The 19,329-nt window shown below is 39.0% G+C and overlaps 2 protein-coding genes across 4 annotated transcripts in view; one reads left to right on the top strand and one right to left on the bottom strand.

Moving 5' to 3' along the window:
* Positions 1-430: 430 nt before the first annotated feature.
* Positions 431-16,053, top strand: tax1bp1b (Tax1 (human T-cell leukemia virus type I) binding protein 1b). Of its 3 annotated transcripts, XM_044359984.1 has the most exons (18): positions 431-555; positions 3,019-3,212; positions 6,551-6,653; positions 7,091-7,281; positions 7,446-7,604; positions 9,176-9,324; positions 9,535-9,625; positions 10,349-10,534; positions 10,701-10,952; positions 11,522-11,692; positions 12,054-12,126; positions 12,416-12,534; positions 12,703-12,828; positions 13,373-13,459; positions 14,020-14,221; positions 14,352-14,506; positions 14,619-14,704; positions 14,994-16,053. In XM_044359984.1, exons 2-18 carry the CDS (start codon positions 3,036-3,038, stop codon positions 15,190-15,192), a joined length of 2,526 nt encoding a protein of 841 aa, XP_044215919.1. In that variant the 5' UTR covers positions 431-555; positions 3,019-3,035; the 3' UTR covers positions 15,193-16,053. The 3 variants fall into 3 exon arrangements, with proteins under 3 accessions (XP_044215919.1, XP_044215921.1, XP_044215920.1); XM_044359986.1 differs by lacking the exon at positions 10,349-10,534; XM_044359985.1 differs by lacking the exon at positions 13,373-13,459.
* The window catches only part of jazf1b (JAZF zinc finger 1b), a 16,745-nt gene continuing 12,793 nt past the window's right edge, over positions 15,378-19,329 (bottom strand). Inside the window, exon 5 of the mRNA XM_044359991.1 lies at positions 15,378-17,959. Coding sequence (XP_044215926.1) covers positions 17,783-17,959 — 177 coding nt within the window. The 3' untranslated portion in view covers positions 15,378-17,782. The remainder of the gene's footprint in view (positions 17,960-19,329) is intronic.

Genomic DNA, 19,329 nt, shown 5'->3' with positions numbered 1-19,329 from the left:
GAGCCGATTTGAACTAATTTATGTAGCTGAATCTACAGTATAAATTGAAATTAAGTTAAGCTTTGTATATAAAGTAACTAACTGAAGCTGTGATAAAAAATATATATAAAATAGAGTCAATTATATAATAAAAGAGTAAAAGTAAAATATTTCTCTCTAAAGTATATACTCAAATAAAGGATAATTACCTAAAAATTACAGTTTTTAATAAATTACACCATTAGTTTTCCAATAGAAGTTAATAATAAGATCTTTTTAATGTAAGTTGCATTGAAATTCTAATTGTAGTTCTATTCTAACACGTTTCATCGTCGAGTCTGTATTTGTTTTATATGTATAATTGTTTTATTCTTTGTTAAATTGTCTCGCCGTCAGACTTCAGATTGTTACATTGTTGCGTTTTTCGGACTGGTGGGATTCCCAGGCAGCAAGTCCCCTTTCCGGAAATGACGCAATGTTGTGATTATTCCAGGAAGACGGGAAAGCACTGAACTGCGTCAACAATTGTTTTCATGACACATTTGGATTCCAGCCGCTGTTGAACATGGCAATCGGGTATGTTTAAAGCTTATTATACAACTATGGCGAATAAAACAACTGTTGATGAAATTTCTATGTTTGACGTGTGTTTTAAAGGGTATCTCGAGAGACAGCGTTGCTAACTGTTTACGTTAGCTAACCTTGTCCTGCTCTGTTTTTCGTCGAGGACGTTGTATCAGTACTAATATAGCGTTCTATATTCAAGTATTTACACCTAAATATGTTTTGTTCAGTAGTTTTATACATTTCTTAGAAACTAACATCTCTTAATGTTATGGTTAAAGTGTAATTGTATATTTTAAAGTATGTAGCTAACGTTAGCCGGCTAGCTGCATAGCTAGATATGATCTCTGTTATCACACAAGGCCTCGCCTCGTAGTTTGTACTTGCCTGCTGACAATTTCAGCCACTAGCGTTAAGTTTAGCCTAATGTATATGCAGCGTTAAATATCAGTTTGACGACTTTTGATATTGCTCAGAATGGCAACCATATTCAGTGAGTTACGGATCATCACCGAAGGAAATATTTTGACTGTCACAGGCCCAGTGATGTCGGGGAATTTTTTTTATCAGCTCAGTCCCTAATGGAAAAGGAAAGTCCAACCTGAAGCAGAGCTCATATCAATCATGTGGTCCTCTTTTTAAGCAAAAGTCTGTCATGTCGAAACGAGTCTGTCTCTGATGTCAAATAAATTTGTGAATAAGGTGGAGCTGTGACAGTATTCAGCATTAATAGACAGGGATATAAAGTGGTCTAAAAATAAATTCAGATGTATTCTAATGCTATTTAAGTTAAAGCAAAGATATCATGCGGAACGATGTTTAAAATAATAGTGATTTTCATTCATTACAAGTTAAATTCCTAAAGTATCAGGTGTAAAGTGTGCTCACTGATGATGTTAGCTTCATCCTTGTTTACAAATTCATTTTTTATTACCTTGAAAGGTAATAAGGTGTGTAAGTAATGGAAAAAGTTTTATCTTTGTTCACAAATGTGTTTTCTTATTTCCTTAAAGGTAGCCTATATGGTAAAACTGGAAGAAGCCAGCATCAGAGATAAAAATAAATACAAATAAAAAATTGGCATGGGAACACCAAACCAAAATTAACAGTTATTGTTGAAATTAAACCACGTATTTGCCTTTTCATAGAGAAAAACAAATTGTCCATGTTTGGGGAAATTTAATGAGTCAGAAAAGATTCCTACTTTCACCCAAATTTGAAGGATCCATCCAGTAGCCCCCAGTAGCACACTATCCAGTTCATGCAATGCATATGTATCAGTGTTTAACTCGGTTTTCAGGGGTCCCCGTCAACCTGTAAACTAGGAAAATATTGCATAACCATGTATGACTTCTGCAAACTCATCAGGTGGTCATTACTTCTTTGTTAATTCACCTGGAACATTGAAAATGCCACTGCAATGTGAAGAAAAATGATATGGGGTGTTACAGATAATTGGATGTAATTACCTTCAATTTGTTGCGTAGTTTGTCTTGTGTTTGCAGTGACAAACTCTGACTTATACTGTAAACTTGGGTATTATAGTACCTTGCCTAGGTTTATCACTGACAAAGAACCATTTTGTTCATCATCTGAAAGCAGCTTCCTGGTTGCAAACTTGGACATTTTTTGACTGTACGTCATGACAAGGACTGACAGACACCATGAGTCAGTTTTCCCTTTGTAGACAAGTTCTTTCAAAGCAGGCGTTCCATGGGTTCGGACGCAGATTGCCTGTATTTTAGATATGTCATCTGCTCTTGTTGATTGATCAAAGAACCTTGGACCACAAAAAAACTGCCCGTTAAATATAAAATTGCTACTCATTTCCTGAACAAATTTATCTACACTAATCAAATTAACGGTGGTGTTACAGCATTTTGTCAATGAAGTTGTCCTGTCATTGCAAGTTATGCAAGTTTAAACATAGGGAAACATATCTCATATGCAAACACCATATGGCACTGTTGATGTTTTCTTTCAATTTAACATAGAAATATCCATTCACTGGTTCAGGCTGAAATGATTGACTCATAGGCCTGAGTTTCGATTTAGTGAGAAACCATGACAGATGGTAAAGGAACGGACTTCGTAATATGGGTGTGAATTGAACATTAGTCAACCTTTGTCCTTTAATAACAACCATATGTGCCATCTGAAAATCTAAACTTGGATATATATTTGAATATCAAATATTGTTAGCCTAAAACTGAGGACACACTTTTCATATTAAAATGTATTTTATCAGCAAAGTATAGAAGTATGGTTTAAATATACAGTTAATTAATAGGATAACTAATAACTATGTAATTGAAGTCTCACTTGTCTATTGAAATAGCAAGTTTTGCTGAAGCATTAAACATTGGGTTGCTGCTTCAGTCACTCTAATTTATTGTAAAGAGTGGTATTTTAGATTTTTCTGTGGTTAAAGTTGTCTCTAATAGTATATCCTGTTGCTTTTCTTTTCCTGTATAGCCAGTGCTGAGTGATTTATGGCACTGTTCCTGGACGGGACTTTATTAGGCAACAACATGGACACATCAAACTTTGCCCACGTCATCTTCCAGAATGTAGGGAAGAGTTACCTGCCCCATGCTGCACTGGAGTGTCATTATACCCTGACGCAGTTCATTAAACCACATCCAAAGGACTGGGTTGGCATATTCAAGGTAAATAACCCTATTCAATGTATTATAAAATCCTTTGAGCTAGGTATAAATTAATGTCGGTAGTCGTAGTATAAGTAGTAGTAAGTCTGTATTATCTAATGACTAGAGAATATTGTGTATGATGTATTACAAAATAAATCTCTAACATAATATATGATAGCTGCAGCCCCTCCCCCAACCTCCCCTCTGCCAAGCTCTTGGCAGAGGGGAATGGAGCTGCTTTTTGACCCCACCACACCACACACTTGAGTGTCCCACATGGATCTGGTTATAGGAGGACATTAAATCCAATACAGTGGCAGTAATTTATTTTAGCTTCATCTGTAGTGAAAGATAGATGTAGGCAGAGGCATATGGCTCCAGGCTTCTCTAGACCAACATGCTTTTTACTTCCCAGGAATGAATCAGGAGCTGGGATTAAATCAGACCGGATCACGAAAATCAGACTAATGGTTTTCTATTTGTTGTGTTCTGCTTGAATGTGCTTCTAGTATTAAGTGATTCTTTGTTGTTGTCATTACAGAATATGTTAAACATTTGAGAGAAATTAATTGGCTGGCTGTTTTTGTTGCAACAATGTATTTCTACATTTGTTATAGCAAAAGCATACATGAAATTACTGAGGTTACCAGTTAAACCTGTACAGTTGAGAAAGAGGCTTTTCTAATATTCTGACCCCTTCTTTATGTATAGTATATATGACATTATATATATAGATAGATATAATGCAGTCCAGTACATCACCACCTCTAACTAAGGTCTCAAAATTTACGGTATCGTTTAATGCAGGGTTAATAACTGCTCTTGTTTTTAAACGAATATTCAAATAATATTTTATAACTATTGGACAGAGTAAGACACGTATAAATTGCAAGCACACACTTCATGACTGCACATTTTTTCATTGAGTGGAAGTCAGAAATAGACTTGTATCACTTCTTCTACAGGCATAATGTAATGCCACTAAGTTAGCTCAGACAAAATGTAGCAATTTTGCCTAAAATGCCTAAGATTTAAACTGCTGATGTCCTTGTGACATTAATGAAATCCTTACATTTATTTAGTGTCTGGAAAAATTAGTATCCAGGAAACAGTGTTCGTGCTATTTCTAAAATGGATGTACACAGAGTTTTTTGGCTGAGCCTCGCTGAGAAATGAGGTCATGTTAGGCTACTGGAGGTGGATCAGGTAATGTCTGGAGGCTGTTGAAATACTGCATTCAGCACTCTTGTTGTAGCTGGATACCACCCCACATTGTGTTTAGCCTTAAGGAAGGCACCAACTGGCAGTATAGATCTTAAAATGACTAATTTCTCGAGCCTCTAAAACACATAGTTGAGATGGAAAAGGCTGAGTACAGGGTCATAAATTGTGTAAATGTTCCTGGCAGCGCTGACAGATGAGACGATCGGTGCCAAGTTCTCGTGTTTGCATGTGATACCTGGACACCCTGTGTATCAGTGTTAGCTTCTTTACTCACATTTAGTTGCTACTGGCTCCCAGTCAAAGAGAGTGGATTCCTCTACTGCTACTTCTGATCTGAATATAGTGCATGTTTCAGATATGCTTAGTTAAATGACACAGGTCAGACTATAAAATATCATACGGTTCAGTCAGCTGAAATGTGACTTGTCAGCGCAAATGTCAGTAAGTTGGTTCAACGAATTATAAGTTTGAAGAATCCTTACTAGATTGAAAAGGAATTAAATTTAATGAATGCTTTAACATGTCAGCCTAACATAATTTACAAATGTTTAAATTACACACTTTTACTTGGCACGTCAAACCTAAACCAAATATGCCACTGATGATAAATAGATGGGCGACAGATTCTTGCTCTTGTCACGTGGACAAAAGCAGCATTTGGTCCTTTGAAGTTGGAACATTTACCATACTGCGTGATGCGAGCTGTTCTAGGGTTCAAGGAGGAATGTTGTTGGCACAGGTTGTTAGAGTGGCCTAGGAGAAAGCAAACACAGCTTTATAATTAACCTGTCTCCGAGCACAGCCTCACTGTGTGATTCATGAACAACTCGCCCCTGAATTTATTCAGTCTGACTGGCACATGGACAATACATTACCTCCTGCCGCAACATTGCCACCGGCTTCTGTCAGCTTTCTGTAAAGTATGACTTGGTTGGAATGCTGTTGAAATTTCATGTTTAAACTAAATACATGTTGCTCTATGATCATCTTGTAACTGCTTGTATGCTTTCTGAGATTTTAGTCTCGCAGTGTGGCCTGTGTTACGGTTTAAGTCACCGCTCCTGTTTTTATTATGGTGGCTCTACAACGTCTCTCTCCTCCTTTTTATACACATTGTAGGCCAGTCGGCTGTAAGTGAAAGAGTTCCTCAGAGTTTTCACCCACCACCACCTCTGCAGCTCTAATGAGTGGACTGGTGAAGGCTAGCCTTCAGTAATGACACTCACTAACTAGGTGCATGTTTTAATTGCTTCCTGTTCTTTACTGCTGGAGGCTGGAACTGCACTGGTAACAATTGGGGGTTTTGGAGCACCAGGGCCTTCTATCTCTGGCTCTGATGAACACTCGCAGTATTGTAGCTGTTGGCTGTTTGTACACGGGTGAGAAAGTAAACTGCCCAGATAGTGAAAAAACACCTGCCTACATCAAAAGCAACATGTGTTGCAACAGTATATTTAAACATTATCAGTCTGCATGAATATTTAAAAGAGAATTTGCAAGTTTTCTAAGTTGCATCACAGTTTTAACTATGATTTGTGGCAGATTGCTCTTGATTTAGTCGGTTATGACTTGTTGTGGATGCATTCGTGTGCCTGAGCGTGCACACCGAAAGCCAGCCAGCTCGATGTGACTCTGATTTTGTTTGACAGTTTTATGGCAGCAGGCTGAAGTCATGGATGTATTTTCTGTTCTCCCCCCTCATCAGTCATCAGTTAACAACACATAAAATACGTATAATTACATTTTGGTTTTCATTTTCAAGTCGCCTATGTGTAAAATTTTCACCTATTTCCCTCTTCCTGTTAGAAGTGAGTTGTAGCTACATTTCCATGGTTAGGCTTGTTCATGACATGGGCCGGGCGACATGCAGATGGTGACCAGGAGTTGGAGTTGTTCACAGAAATTAATCCTCCTCTTAGAAAAAAAAGAAAATCACATTTGGCATGTTCTTACGCTATCATACCAACATATATTGAAAACTCTGTGATTACTGTAATAAACAAGTTTGAGATATTTTGGAAGTGGCACTGTGTGGATTCTAGGAAGTCTCCCTGTTAATCCTCCATTGTTATTATCTTACACTGATGTGGTGAGAGCGTCTGGTTGAATGGATTCCCCACAATGTCTCATAGGTTGGTTGGAGCACAGCGAGGGACTATTACACATTCTTGTGGTCGCCTCTCCCCGAGAGCTATGTGGAAGGCACCGCAGTCAACAGAACAGTGGTCTTTCAGGGTAAGATCATACCATAGTTTTATATAACTTTGACACCTTTTAATAACCGCATGCCACAGGGCCATTCAGAGGATTGCTAAAATCCATGAATAGAGTTAAATGAGAAACTTTCCGCACACATCTCTGTTCAGGTGTTAATGACATTTCAGTTTATGTATTTTTTTTTAATATTGTTTTTTTAGTACTTTATTATAAAGTAATGGAAAGTGACACAAAGGGGAGAGATACATGTCTTAATTGCTTTTTTTAAATTTAAAACCCACAATATCACAAATTCTTAGTGTTCACCTAGCTCACTTAGACACTACAGCACAACTTTTGTGTACTTAGTTCACGATCTTAGTACAAAGGTCTGTGTTTATCATCATGGATGAATATCTTTACCCTCACTCTTCTGTGCTACTATACTGAGTTCACTGGTTGTCATTCTTCCCCAGGATATTATGTACCCAATGACGACGGTGAGTTCTACCAGTTCTGTTATGTGACCCACAAAGGGGAGATCCGGGGAGCCAGCACTCCATTCCTGTTTCGTGCCAACAGCCCTTCAGAGGACGAGCTGCTGACAGTGGAGGATGAATGCAACTCTGACATCCTGGTGGTCACCACCAAAGCTGGCTTTCTTGAGGTACAGCATTCCTCAGCAGCTAATTTAATCTCTAAGCTCATACACTTTGACATGTACACAATGCACAGCTGTGAAGAATATATATTATTTGAGCTCAATGGTGTACTTTGTTAGTAGATTATTAAGTGATTGGCCTAAACAGCTTGAACTATTTTTCTGCACAGCAAAAGATGGAAGAAGCCCAGAGAGAGAAAGACGAGCTGGTCACAAACATGGCTCTCCTGCAGCAAGAGAAAGAGCAGCTGGAAACAGAGAAGGAGAGCCTGCAGAAGGAGTGTGAGCAGGAAAAGGAGACTTGTGCCCAGCTGAGAAGGGAGAACCAAGTAAGCTGTGAATGAACTGAGTCAGCTTTTGAAGACAGTAGTGCCAGCAGTAAGGAGGGGAAAGTCATGTTTGTTGCTGCTTTACTGAATGAAACAAAAGAGCCTGTTCCTTTTTGTTTAGTTGTACTTAGTTCTTAATTGAACAACACACAGTGGCTAGTAATAAGTCATATTATTGTTTCTCTTTTCTACAGCTTGTAGTTCTTCCAAGGCCAATTTTACATTTGGCCAAATAGTCTCTTAGCACCCCCTAGCGAAGGACTGCGAATATGCAAAGCTATCCAAACTCGTGATCCACTAAGGGAATAAATCAGACTCTGACAGATATGAATGTCTGTATTATCAAAGTTGTAATTCAGTTTTTTATGGCATAACATTAAGTCTTAAAAGCAGTGTCAGTAATAATTCATTTTGCTGTCCTTTGCCATAAATCTGCTGGTTTTAAAACAGCTTTCAGATGAAAACATGATTACAGATTTTGTGGCTGTTAATTTTATGGTTATACTTTTATATGTTTTTTTTATGTGGTGTGAATATAAAGATTCCAAAATTCTGCCTATAAACAAACTGTAAAAAAATCATTTCCCTTTGCTTTTTTGATGTCATCTTTAACTCTCAAACCCTACCAACATATTTAAAATAGAAGGACTACCGACCAGAGTAAACAAGAATAAACTACTATAAGAAACAACAGTCATAGCAAAATGTTAACTTATTTCTTCTCAAAACATTACGTTATGTAATTGTCACCTGAAAAGAAAAAAAAAGATTTCTTATTTAAGGAAAGTTAGTTAATTTCCACATTGTGTAAAATGAAAATATTTACTTTTCTTTAATACAAATTGCAGCTTCTATCCGGAGTACAATCTCTCCACAAAGTCTTCAAAATGACTGACAGAGTGCGCCCACCCGCCCTGATGGTGTGTGATACCTAAAATGGGGACCCATGGCAAACATGAACTCAATAAATAGTTCCGTCTATTAAAACTGCAAAGGGGGAATTGGTCGCTTTTGAATGGCGTCCCCCAGGACCACAATACATTGGTATTTTTAAAAAGCATTAATTAAAACAGAAAAAGAAAATGATATGGAGCCATCAGGAACAAATTGATTGATGGAATAAAGCACCTGTGAGATATGACAAGTATAGCAAGCATGACAGTAAACCTCTGGGGTCTGCGGGTACCCCAGCTGGTAGGATTAAGGTTCAAGTTTTAAAACCTTGCATAATGTTAATTTTTATTCAGACTATAACTTTTCTGCACACATTTTCTGCAAGCTTCAAAACAGACAGAATTTAAGAAGCTAGTATTTTTTGCCATTTCAGACATTAAACTCATCCAGACCTCTGTAGGTCTTGGTGCACTCTGATGTAATAATGCATATCAGATTTGAAAAAGTAAAAATAAAATAGCACCTGCAATACTAATGTGCACCATTCATACTTGAGTTAGATTGATGCACATCACCAAACAGAATCATTCCTCTTCAGTTTTTCACCTCTTTAGCATCTTGATAAGTCTATTTTTTTACTCCTCTGGTTCCCAACAGTATATTTTATTGTCTTCCAGGAGTTGCAGAATTCTGCCCAGGCCTTGCAAGAGGAGAAAGAGGAGGTTAAGATGAGGCTTGAGGAGGCCACAGCCAGGGTGTTACAGCTGGAAGAAGACTTGATTGGGGTCACCCAGAAGGGTCTACAAAAGGAAACTGAGCTGGACAGGTAAGTTCAGGATTTGAAGAGTGGTTGCAGATTCATTGAGTCGCTGGTCATGTTTTCATGCACAGAGATTTATGTTTTAACCTGGTTGCTTGAGACTTTGGGGTTATAACCAGGGTGAACTAATCAATTATTCCAAACATTGAATGTTAACGTAGATATTGTAAAGGCTGATACAGTGATGACTAACAATTTTTATGACCTGTTCCTTAGTCTGAAGGATAGAGTGAAGAAAGTTATGGCGGAGAAGGAGGCACTTGAATCTCATCTCAAGAATGAGAAAGATGAGAAGGAACTATACAAGGTAATGTACTAGTAGTATTAACACATTTCTTGTATTTATTTCCTTAAAAGAGTTACATTCTGATAATGTGACTCCTTTTAATCTTAAAAAGTCTTGTGTCGTCACTCAAAGATTAATAACAGCGTAGGAATGGCTAGGTTCAGGTTTGTAGCAATAAGGAACTCTCATGTGACTCACATTTTCTCAAGGGGGTTGGTTGTCAGCTTGGGGGGTAATGAGGTTAGCAGTGGTTCAGTTACAGCATTTTTATAATATTAAATTCCCCAAAATTGGATGTCCAGTTCCTTGATGTTTCCTGTTTTTTTGTTTTTAACTTTTTACTCCTGTGATTACTTTGCATACTTTTGCCCAAACATGTAGTCTAAACAGGGCATGCCTTTTTCTGTCTTCCTTTGGTCCATCTGGTGTTTCTGTCTCTTTGTTGTGGTGGCACTGCACAGGAACTGGGAGTGCCACATATTTTACTGTCGCCACGGAAATTGCGTCAAACACCAATACCTAATTTAACTTTCACCATAACACTGGGGCTGTTGCGCCAGGAAAACTTTATGGGCCTATCTCAATCTCTGTTTTGTAAAGGGGTCATGCAACATTTATTTTAATAGTCATATGCCCTTTGGTACATGATCGTGACTGGTGTTGTATAAATAATATATTTATTTTTATAACTTCTTCTGCGTGTGTGTGGCCATGTGTTTGCATCTGTGGGTGTGTGTACGCTAGATTCACCTGAAAAACCGGGAGCTGGAGAACACTAAGTTGAGTGCGGAGCTGCAGATGCTTAAGTCTGTGGATGTGAACAAGGAAAACACCATCGCTCAGTTTAAAGAGGAGGTGGGACGCTTGCAGGCGTGCCTCACTGAGAAGGAGAAACAGTACAGAGAGATCCTTGCCAAAGTTTCCCCCTTGGTACAAATATTTCGTTTTAAAGCTTAAGAGTCACAACACCTAGATACTTTTGTCATATACAGTGTTGAATGTGATTAATCCGTAGAATATGAAATTATAACAATAGGGGAAAATCCTTGCCAGGCGGAAATGGAAACTTCATCTAAAACGTGTTTATTTCATGCAGGGAGATATGAAGGCTCTGAAGGAACAGCTGCGGCAGAAGGAGGAGCAGCTCCAGGCCAACCAGCAGCAGTCCTCTTTGTTGGCTGCTGAGTTGAGGGATGCCTCTAGCACCCGCGACCGCACCATGTCTGAACTGTACCACATGAAGCTGGAGGCCGATGCCCTCCGACAGGCCAAAACTGAAGCTCATGCCCAGTGTGTCCGCCTGGAACGCCTGGTAGAGCAGATGAAGGCAGATGCCAAGCAAGAAGCTGTAAGGATGATAACAAATCTGCATACCAAGTTTTATTAATATAATTAATTTTATATGAAACATTACATCACTATTGGACATATTTAATGTCACGGTAGGCAGAAGTAGGTCATGTGTGAGTGTAGAAAAACTCTAGTATCCTATGAACCAGAGAAGTAATGCACAAGTAGATAAAACAGCTGAATTCAAAGTTTTGATACTTGGTTACATGTACAAAATCACTTCTTGAATGATCAAATAGAAATGTTTGGCCATAAGTACAATGAAAGCGTGTATAATGAAATGATATCTCAAATAATAATAATAATTATATCCCAAATAACACATCCAGAAGAGCCTTTTACTGATGGCAGACATATGCCAAGTTAAGCAAGCTTTTACTGAGGAATCATTTGGTGGCACCCCTTTTGAAAACTGACACTTACAATAAAAGACTTAATCGATTAACAATCACAAGGGAACTTACTGGTAATAACGATTATATTTCTATCTTTACAATTTAAAGGGGTCTTTGCATTTGGCCCCTTACTGTGTTTGGTGTCTGAACTTTTCTGATGTGATGTTACCAGGCCAAAGCAGAAGAAGAAGCTGCTGCAGACCCAGCTGTTTTAGCAGAGCTGCAGAGGGAAGTGGAGGACCTGAAGCTGCGTCTGCACATGGCTGCAGAACACTACAAGGAGAAATACAAAGAATGTCAGCGACTGCAAAAACAAGTGCTTAAACTCTCCGAACAGCAAGGGGTAGGTCCCACCAGATACCGGCCGACGTGCTACAGTACATAGACGCCCCCAACAAGTGAAAGACCAGAACTTGCGATAGATTAATACACCAGAGTACGGATGTTTTGATAAGAATTAACTGCGAAGCACACATACTAATTCATCTTTATCAGCTTTCGATGTAACATTTACACATGCACTTTTTAATATCTCTTTGTAAAATGAATACACTTTTAATTTAATTCTCAAAATCTCAGTCGCTTACTTTTGTTATGTCATTTTTTTCTGCACTAATTCACAATTTCTTTCACTGTTTTTCTTATTATTACATTTACAACTAATTATCAATACTCAAATGAATTTTATTTCTTCCTTTCTATAGGATCAGAAGAGAAGCTCAGCACAAGAGGCCACCACAGTACCTGCATCTGTGAGTCCAGACACATCTGTACCAGGTACCCATGTTAAATTATACCAAATTTTAATATTTGACTTTATAATGGACTCTGAACTTTTGATATATTGGAGTGGAGTTGGGTTGTAAAGACATGATACATAAAAATCTGTATCCATATATTTTCAGTATTGTTTTTTCATGCTGTTCATACTGTAAACAAGTCATTTAGATTAATTTCTTAAGTAGTTCTGCTTATCAAAAGATGAACTGAGAACAAAAAAACTTAGGTATACATTTTGTTGCTTTGCCTCAGCAAACTGTCTGACTTGCCTTCATTGTCTTCATAGGGAGTCCAGGTTCTGCTGATCCCATGCTGGAAGCCATCATCCAGGAGAAGCTCAAAGGCATCAGCAGAGAGGCGTCCGACAGGAACGATAAATACAGGAAATGCAAGCAGATGCTGATGGTAAGAACTGTATTTTTTTGCATCCTGTTACTGGTTCATGTGTCCCCAGATGAGATCTTGACAGCCTGTTATGAAGGACTCATGTAGTACAAAGGTATGATATGTGTGCTCTCTGCATTGCAAGATAGAGGAATCTGATGAAAAGTGGTTTGGTTGATTTCCATTTAGGAGGAGAAGGAGCGTAGCTGCATGTTTGCTGATGAGCTGGCCAAGACGGAGGTGAAATTTAAGGAGCAACTGAAGACCAATGAGAACCTGAAGCTGCAGTTGGCGTCAGAGGAAGACCGTTACAAGGTTGGTTCATCCTAAAGACCGTTGAGTGTTCGGACACTTAGCACAGCACTCAGGCTGCCTTTGGACACTTCCATGTTTTTAACCGCTTTGTATGGCTGGTCTAGCTCAAGGATCAAGCCTTTGATGATATCTCTCCCCTTGAACAGAGTCCTCTCTGCCAGTGTTGTTTATGAGCAGGCCTATCTGTGAGACGACATTTTACTGCTGTTTATGTCAGGCTCTGGAGACGAGCTAAGCCCAGCTCGGAGGAGTCTTCTCCAGTTGCCTGGCTAATGCTGTGCTTGGCTCAGGTCAGGCGGATATTTGCTTAGTGTCTCAGAGGAATTCAAACAGGTTGTTTTGCTTTGAGCGGTATTGTACATAAATCAGTCCTCAGCAAAGGGAAGCATTTTATGGCTGAGATCAATTAATGTCATGCACTGAAGTCTGCGAGTATTTCAACAATGCATTTTTCAAGTCAGCAGCACATGTCAGATGATTGAGAATAGAAAACATGTCTTCATTCCTTTCTTGTTTGTTCTTTTTTTTTTTTTTTTTACACCAGAGCCAGGTAGCAGAGAAGGGACGGGAGCTGAAGGAACTGAAGGACACACTAGCACTTGTTGTGAAAGAGAAGGAAAAACTGGAGGGGGTTAGTGACAGCTTTCATTTTCTCTTTTATAGACTTCTTCCACCCAGAAAATTCCCAGAAAAGTGCCATTCCCCTGCCATTTTCCTTCTCCCAATCTGGTCTGTGTTTAATATGCCTCTCTAATTGTAGAAGCAAAGTAAATGAGTTCTTGTTTTCCATTCCATTACTTTGGACCACAGCAAGGTCCTCTCTGACCTAAAATATTGCTTCGAGGTAATGCTGTTACAGCTAAGAGGAGCAGAATGACCCAATTTGAGGTTTAGACTGTAAATTAAATTGGCGTCTGCAACTAACATCAATAAAACACCCGAGTCCCGTTCCCTTTGAAAATGAGAAGAGTTTCTTTTTTAATGAAGGCGCTAATTAAACTGTGTGAGCAAGAGAAAAAGCAAGGAGTCACAGCTCAGGAGCTGCTGTGTGATTATGAGCAGTGATGCATTACTGGGATGCATAGAGATGTGGAGCTCCTTACTAAATACATTGATGCCCATGGTGGCATTTATTTTTTGCCTCTGGTCTTTGTTGTAAAAATAGTTTGAATTCTGCCATTGCTTCCCCAGGAGCTTCAGAAGGGCAGCAGCAGCAAGAAGGGGGATCAGGGGGGCAGTGAGAAAACCAGCATGGAGAATATCCAATCCAGTGTGCCTTTATTCCTGCAGTACCCTGTCCCTTACACCCCTGATGCCCCCACCCCTCTGCTGGTCTCTCAGAGCCCCAGCAAGCTGCATTTTGGGAACCCTTACTCCATCTCAGACTCAAAAGGTTGGTTTCCTTTTTCAGAAAATAACATATTCTGTTCTGTGTTTCAGAAAGTGTTTCAGAATCTGTCTATCCAGTAACAATTGCAGAAATTATTGACTTTTGTTTATAATAACTATGTCTCCCCATGCAGATGAGGCAGATGAGGAGTTCTCAGATGACCAGCTGCTTAGACTCCCCCCTGTGGGCCCGCCTTCTTGGGACAGCAATGTGGTGTGTATCCAACCCACCCGCAATCACAGCCGGCCAGAGGGCCCCGAGGAGTCCGAGGAAAAGCAAAACAACAATGTAAGCCTCACTCCCATGCTCAGTGTGCAGTTAAATACTTATGAACTGACTTCTTTTTTCTGAGTGTTTGTGGATTTTTTAAAAAAAAATGCTGTTCACCTTTCTTTTCAAGGGTAATACCAATGAACAGCCCACAGCAACTGAAACTCACAGCCCATTTGTGAACGATGGACAAACTGCCTTTTGCTTTGATCCCAGGTAACACACCCTCACTTGTTCCAACTCTCATAAATGCAGTCCAAGTTTGCTGCACCCTACAGTTTCTAAACCTGTGCATTGTAACATGTGTAAAGTGTTTGTTCTGCTGCACAGCCCCCTTTTGTCAGTATTAGTTGAGCAGCAGGCCACCCACGTCGCACTAGACAGATGCTCTTTATTAGCTTGTGCTCCTGGTTTGCCCACATCATCACTTGACTGCTTATTAACATTTGCTTTCTCTCCCTCTCTCTACCTTGTTTATCCTCTGTCTTCCCTATCCCGTGGGCAGCATGGACATGAAACGATGTCCACTGTGTGAGGTCATCTTCCCACCCAACTACGACCAGAGCAAGTTCGAGGAGCACGTGGAGAGCCACTGGAAAATCTGCCCCATGTGCAGTGAGCAGTTCCCGCTGGATTGCGACCAGAAGGTGTTCGAGAATCACGTGCTCACCCACTTCGACGGCCACCCGCTCAACTTCGACTAGAGAAACGGCGAAATTAGCACATCCAGTCTGCCTACTTCCTGTCGCCACCGAAATAAATCACTCTGCACTCTTTTCTGCATGTAATGGTGTGAAGATCTTTAGGACTATAATGACTTTCGCTTTGTTACTTCAACTTAGAGAAACACTTTGAAGTGATGTGACATTTTAAAATGGCATTCTAATTCTGTGTATATCGCAGGGCTACGGGATCTGTTTGCAAATCAGAAGTTTTTTTTTTTTTATAGGTGAAAGATTCATTTGGATTTGAACAAGTTATTTAGGGGGATAAGACTGTTGTACGTACATATGCTGACTTAAAATTGACTCGGCTATCACAGATCTGTTAGACTACAGGACGTAACGAATCAGGGAAAGAGATAAGTGTTTACCAAACTCACATTTGACCCCTACAACCAAATGCTTCCCCCTTAAACATCACTGTACAAGTCATTCTTGCTCATTCTTTATAGACAGCAGCGTTGGTGCACTATATGCAGTCAGGGAGAAATCTTGTGTGATTACATCAAGACATGATTATACAGAATATCATCAGATCATCTATTTTAGAATAATTAAAGCCAATGATATTGTGAAAACCTTGATACTTTGTGTATGATATAGATTCGTTTTCTGTTAGGTTTCCATTGTTTTGACTTTGATTATTTAGTTGGGGTATTGTGTCAGAAACCTTAAAATCTTCATATCATGGACTAATCAGTGCATGCTGAGCTTCTGTTCAATTTCCCTCTTTTTGTTCTTTGCTTTTACAGTTCGTAAGTTATTTTATTCATAGATATGTTTCATTTGTTAAGTGAGTTTCATGTATCTAATATTAACTAATAAAGTCTGTTTGAAACTGAATTGTGTCCAAACACAGTTAATAAGACAGGAATCTTTAGGCACACATCAGAGGAACTTTTATTCTAAATGTAACAAAAGTTTACATGAAGCAGCTTTTTTTGAAGAAATACAGTACATCACCATGAGTTTCTCCAAACAACCTCTGGTTTTGCCTCTACCTCATACACATTAAAGTATTGTTTGATTCTTTTTTTATTTCCAGAAACATATGAAAATATAATTTAATGCACTTAACACATAACAATACATTCACTGTACACTATATCAAAGACTTCACCTCCATACTGGCAGTACAATACTGTCACAATTCTCAATTGGTTTGTAGTTCCTTAACACTAACATCCATGCAGTGAAGATGTTATTTAATGGCTCACTGTTGATAAATCAGCTGTCTGGTGGCAACTTGAGATTCTGCGGTTCATTATTAATGATTCAACGTTTGCTCAACTGACATTACATTGTTATGGCACAGCAGGAGCCGAAGTGTGTCTCTTACAGCCTAACAGCACGACTGTGAGAATGCTTACAAGCCCCCTTTTTTCTTTTATCCATGACAAGGACAATCACATAGATTCACATGACCCGGGGAATAATGTCTGTATTCGGCTGACTTTGTCTGCACTTGTCAAAATAAAGCCATAGAAAGATCTGTACTGATTGGAATGGTTTACAATTCAAGGCAACTACATACAGAAATATAACAATACTGGAAACACTGGAGGTTTGGTGTACATCTTCCCTTGGTGCAATGTAGAACTTGCAAACTTTCTGCTCTGAAGGCCTTTTGCCTCGTTTCGGCAGCTACTGTACATACACCGGAAACGAGATATTGACTAAAATGTTTATTTGTTGGCAACTTGTTACAAAAAGTGCTTCAATTCCTCACTTGTAAAGTAGCAAGGAGAACTGCTTAAGTCTTCAGGAAAGTGACCGGGAGCATTAGGAACCCTGAGTTCCCATGATCCTTGGGTCAGAACACTTGGGCAGGATTGTGGTGCTGAAATGCTTGCAAACATCACCTGAGATCATCCTTTGGTGCTCACACACACGTGTTTGCAGTAAAACAAATGAGAAAAAAAAAGGTTTGGAATATTTGTGATATGAAAGGAAAATTCCAAAAAATGATTATTAACATTAAATCTGATTAAGAATGAAACATGTACATATTGTTTCAGGTTGGATTTCTGATGTAACACACTTTTTTTTTGTTTGTTTGTTTGCCTCTGTCGCATTTAAGCACTTAAATGAGACATTGTATTACAGCCATGGTAACGGTGCCTCCTTCCTCAAATAAAACATCCAAATCTTTCCTCAGTTTCGTCTGACTTCTCACTGCCTTTAAAGCAGGACGTCCTACATGCTAGGCTACCTTGGTGTGGACCATTCTCTACTCTACGACATGCTGTCATCACCAACGAGCACCATGTGTCAAAAAATAAATTCAAATAGATATGATAGCTTGAATGTGCAAAATACAAAACTGTGAACTACATAATAAAGATTTAAAATTCTGAATAAAAATTAAGCACGAATAATAAAACATTTATAACATGCAAAATATGAAAAAATAGTGTCATAGCATAGTGGGATAAGAGAAAGAGAAAGAGAAGGACAGGGGTTGGAAGATGAAAGGAACAATGTGGGAGAAGAAACAGCCTTTGCTGGTGACAGTGGAGTTCAGATGATTGGGGAATGTCCTAAAGGAGAGTGCTGGTTGCTCACTCCATCTCTACTGCTGCATCTTGCGGATGATGTCAGTAGAAATGGGTGGGTGGAAGTTGATGGTGTGGTGGCGGAGACCCTGAGATGTTTTGTAGCTCTTCCCACACCGGCACTTGAAGGGTTTGCGCACCCTTATTTGGGTTCGGTGGCCGTTCTTGGCATGATACTTGATCCCGTTCACATTCTGTAATGAAGCAGAAAGTTTGAATAAGTGTGCAGTACTCTGGGCAGGTTTTCAGTTGTTTTTATCGTAGTAGCATTGGCTGAATTTCCCACAACTACACTGCATGGCCAAAAGTATGTGAACACTCAAACATTACAACCGTGTGATTGTTGAATATCTTATTCTACTGATAAGATCTGGCTCACAGCTGGTATTCCAATTCATCCTACAAGTGTTTGATGTGGTTGAGTCATACACTGTATATGGGTCAAGTCAAGTTCTTCCACACCAAACTCAACAGACCTTGCTTTGTGCCCAGGGGCATTGTCTTGTTGTTTCATGAATTCCCTGAGATCTCAACAAAGGATTTGAAAGCACACTATCCAGTGTACTGCTTGCTGTAGCTTTAAAGGATTTTCAAGTCTGTCCTAAAACAACAGTCAGGTGCCTAAATGAACATCAAAACATGTTTTGCTCACTGTAATAATTCCTCCTGTTTATACTGGCCATTAGAAGATCCCCTCCTAATATGTTTATAATGTAAGTAATGGGAGACAAAATCCACAGTTCTTGTTTTGAGCGAAAATGTATTCTGAAGATAATATGAGGCTTCAGCTGTCTGAATTAGTCAAATAAAGTGAATATCTTCCACAGTTACAGTCTTTTTAGTAAAAAAAAAATCCCTGTTTTCCAGTTTAGCTGCAGTGGAAGGATTGTAACAAGAAGAGAGCACTAAAATGACTGTAACTGAAAGAGTTGACTTGATTTGACTCATTTGACTGCATATTAGCTTCAAATAAACTTTTAAATACACTTTTTCATGGAAAGAGGGCTGCGGATTTTGTCCCCCATCACTTACATTCAAAGTTCATTATGAAGGGATCTCTTAATGGTGTGTATGAACAGGAGGATTACAGCAAGAATTACATGTGTCAATGTTCATTTGGGCACCTGACTCATGTTTTAGGACAGACTTGAAAAACTGTGAACTTTCATTTTAAGATAGAGTATGTTGATTGGGGTGTCCATATATTGTACATTTGGCCATGTAGTGTATCTCGTACATAACTTCAGAATAAAAAGAGGACCTCATTCAACATAATTCTGAGGAAAGGAGAAATAAAATGTGCTCTATTTACAATCTAGTTCTGCCACTGAACAGATGCCTAGTGCTGCTGCTGCCTCAGACTAAGTCATCGCCTATAACCCTGTCATTCACGTCAGCAATGCAATTTTCTCAGGCTGCACATAATTTATCCCAAACCACACACACCAGATGTGAATGGAAAATCCAGTAAAACCCCGCATTATTGAAGTGGACTAGATGTATGCATTTATGTTGACATGCTGTAATGCTCAACTAAGAACCAATTTTCCATTGTCAACCACAG

This window comes from Thunnus albacares, chromosome 8 (assembly GCF_914725855.1).
Source record: "Thunnus albacares chromosome 8, fThuAlb1.1, whole genome shotgun sequence".
Taxonomy (NCBI): Eukaryota; Metazoa; Chordata; class Actinopteri; order Scombriformes; family Scombridae; genus Thunnus; species Thunnus albacares.
Note: the sequence above shows the minus strand (reverse complement) of the source record. Positions and strands in the feature narration are given on the sequence as shown.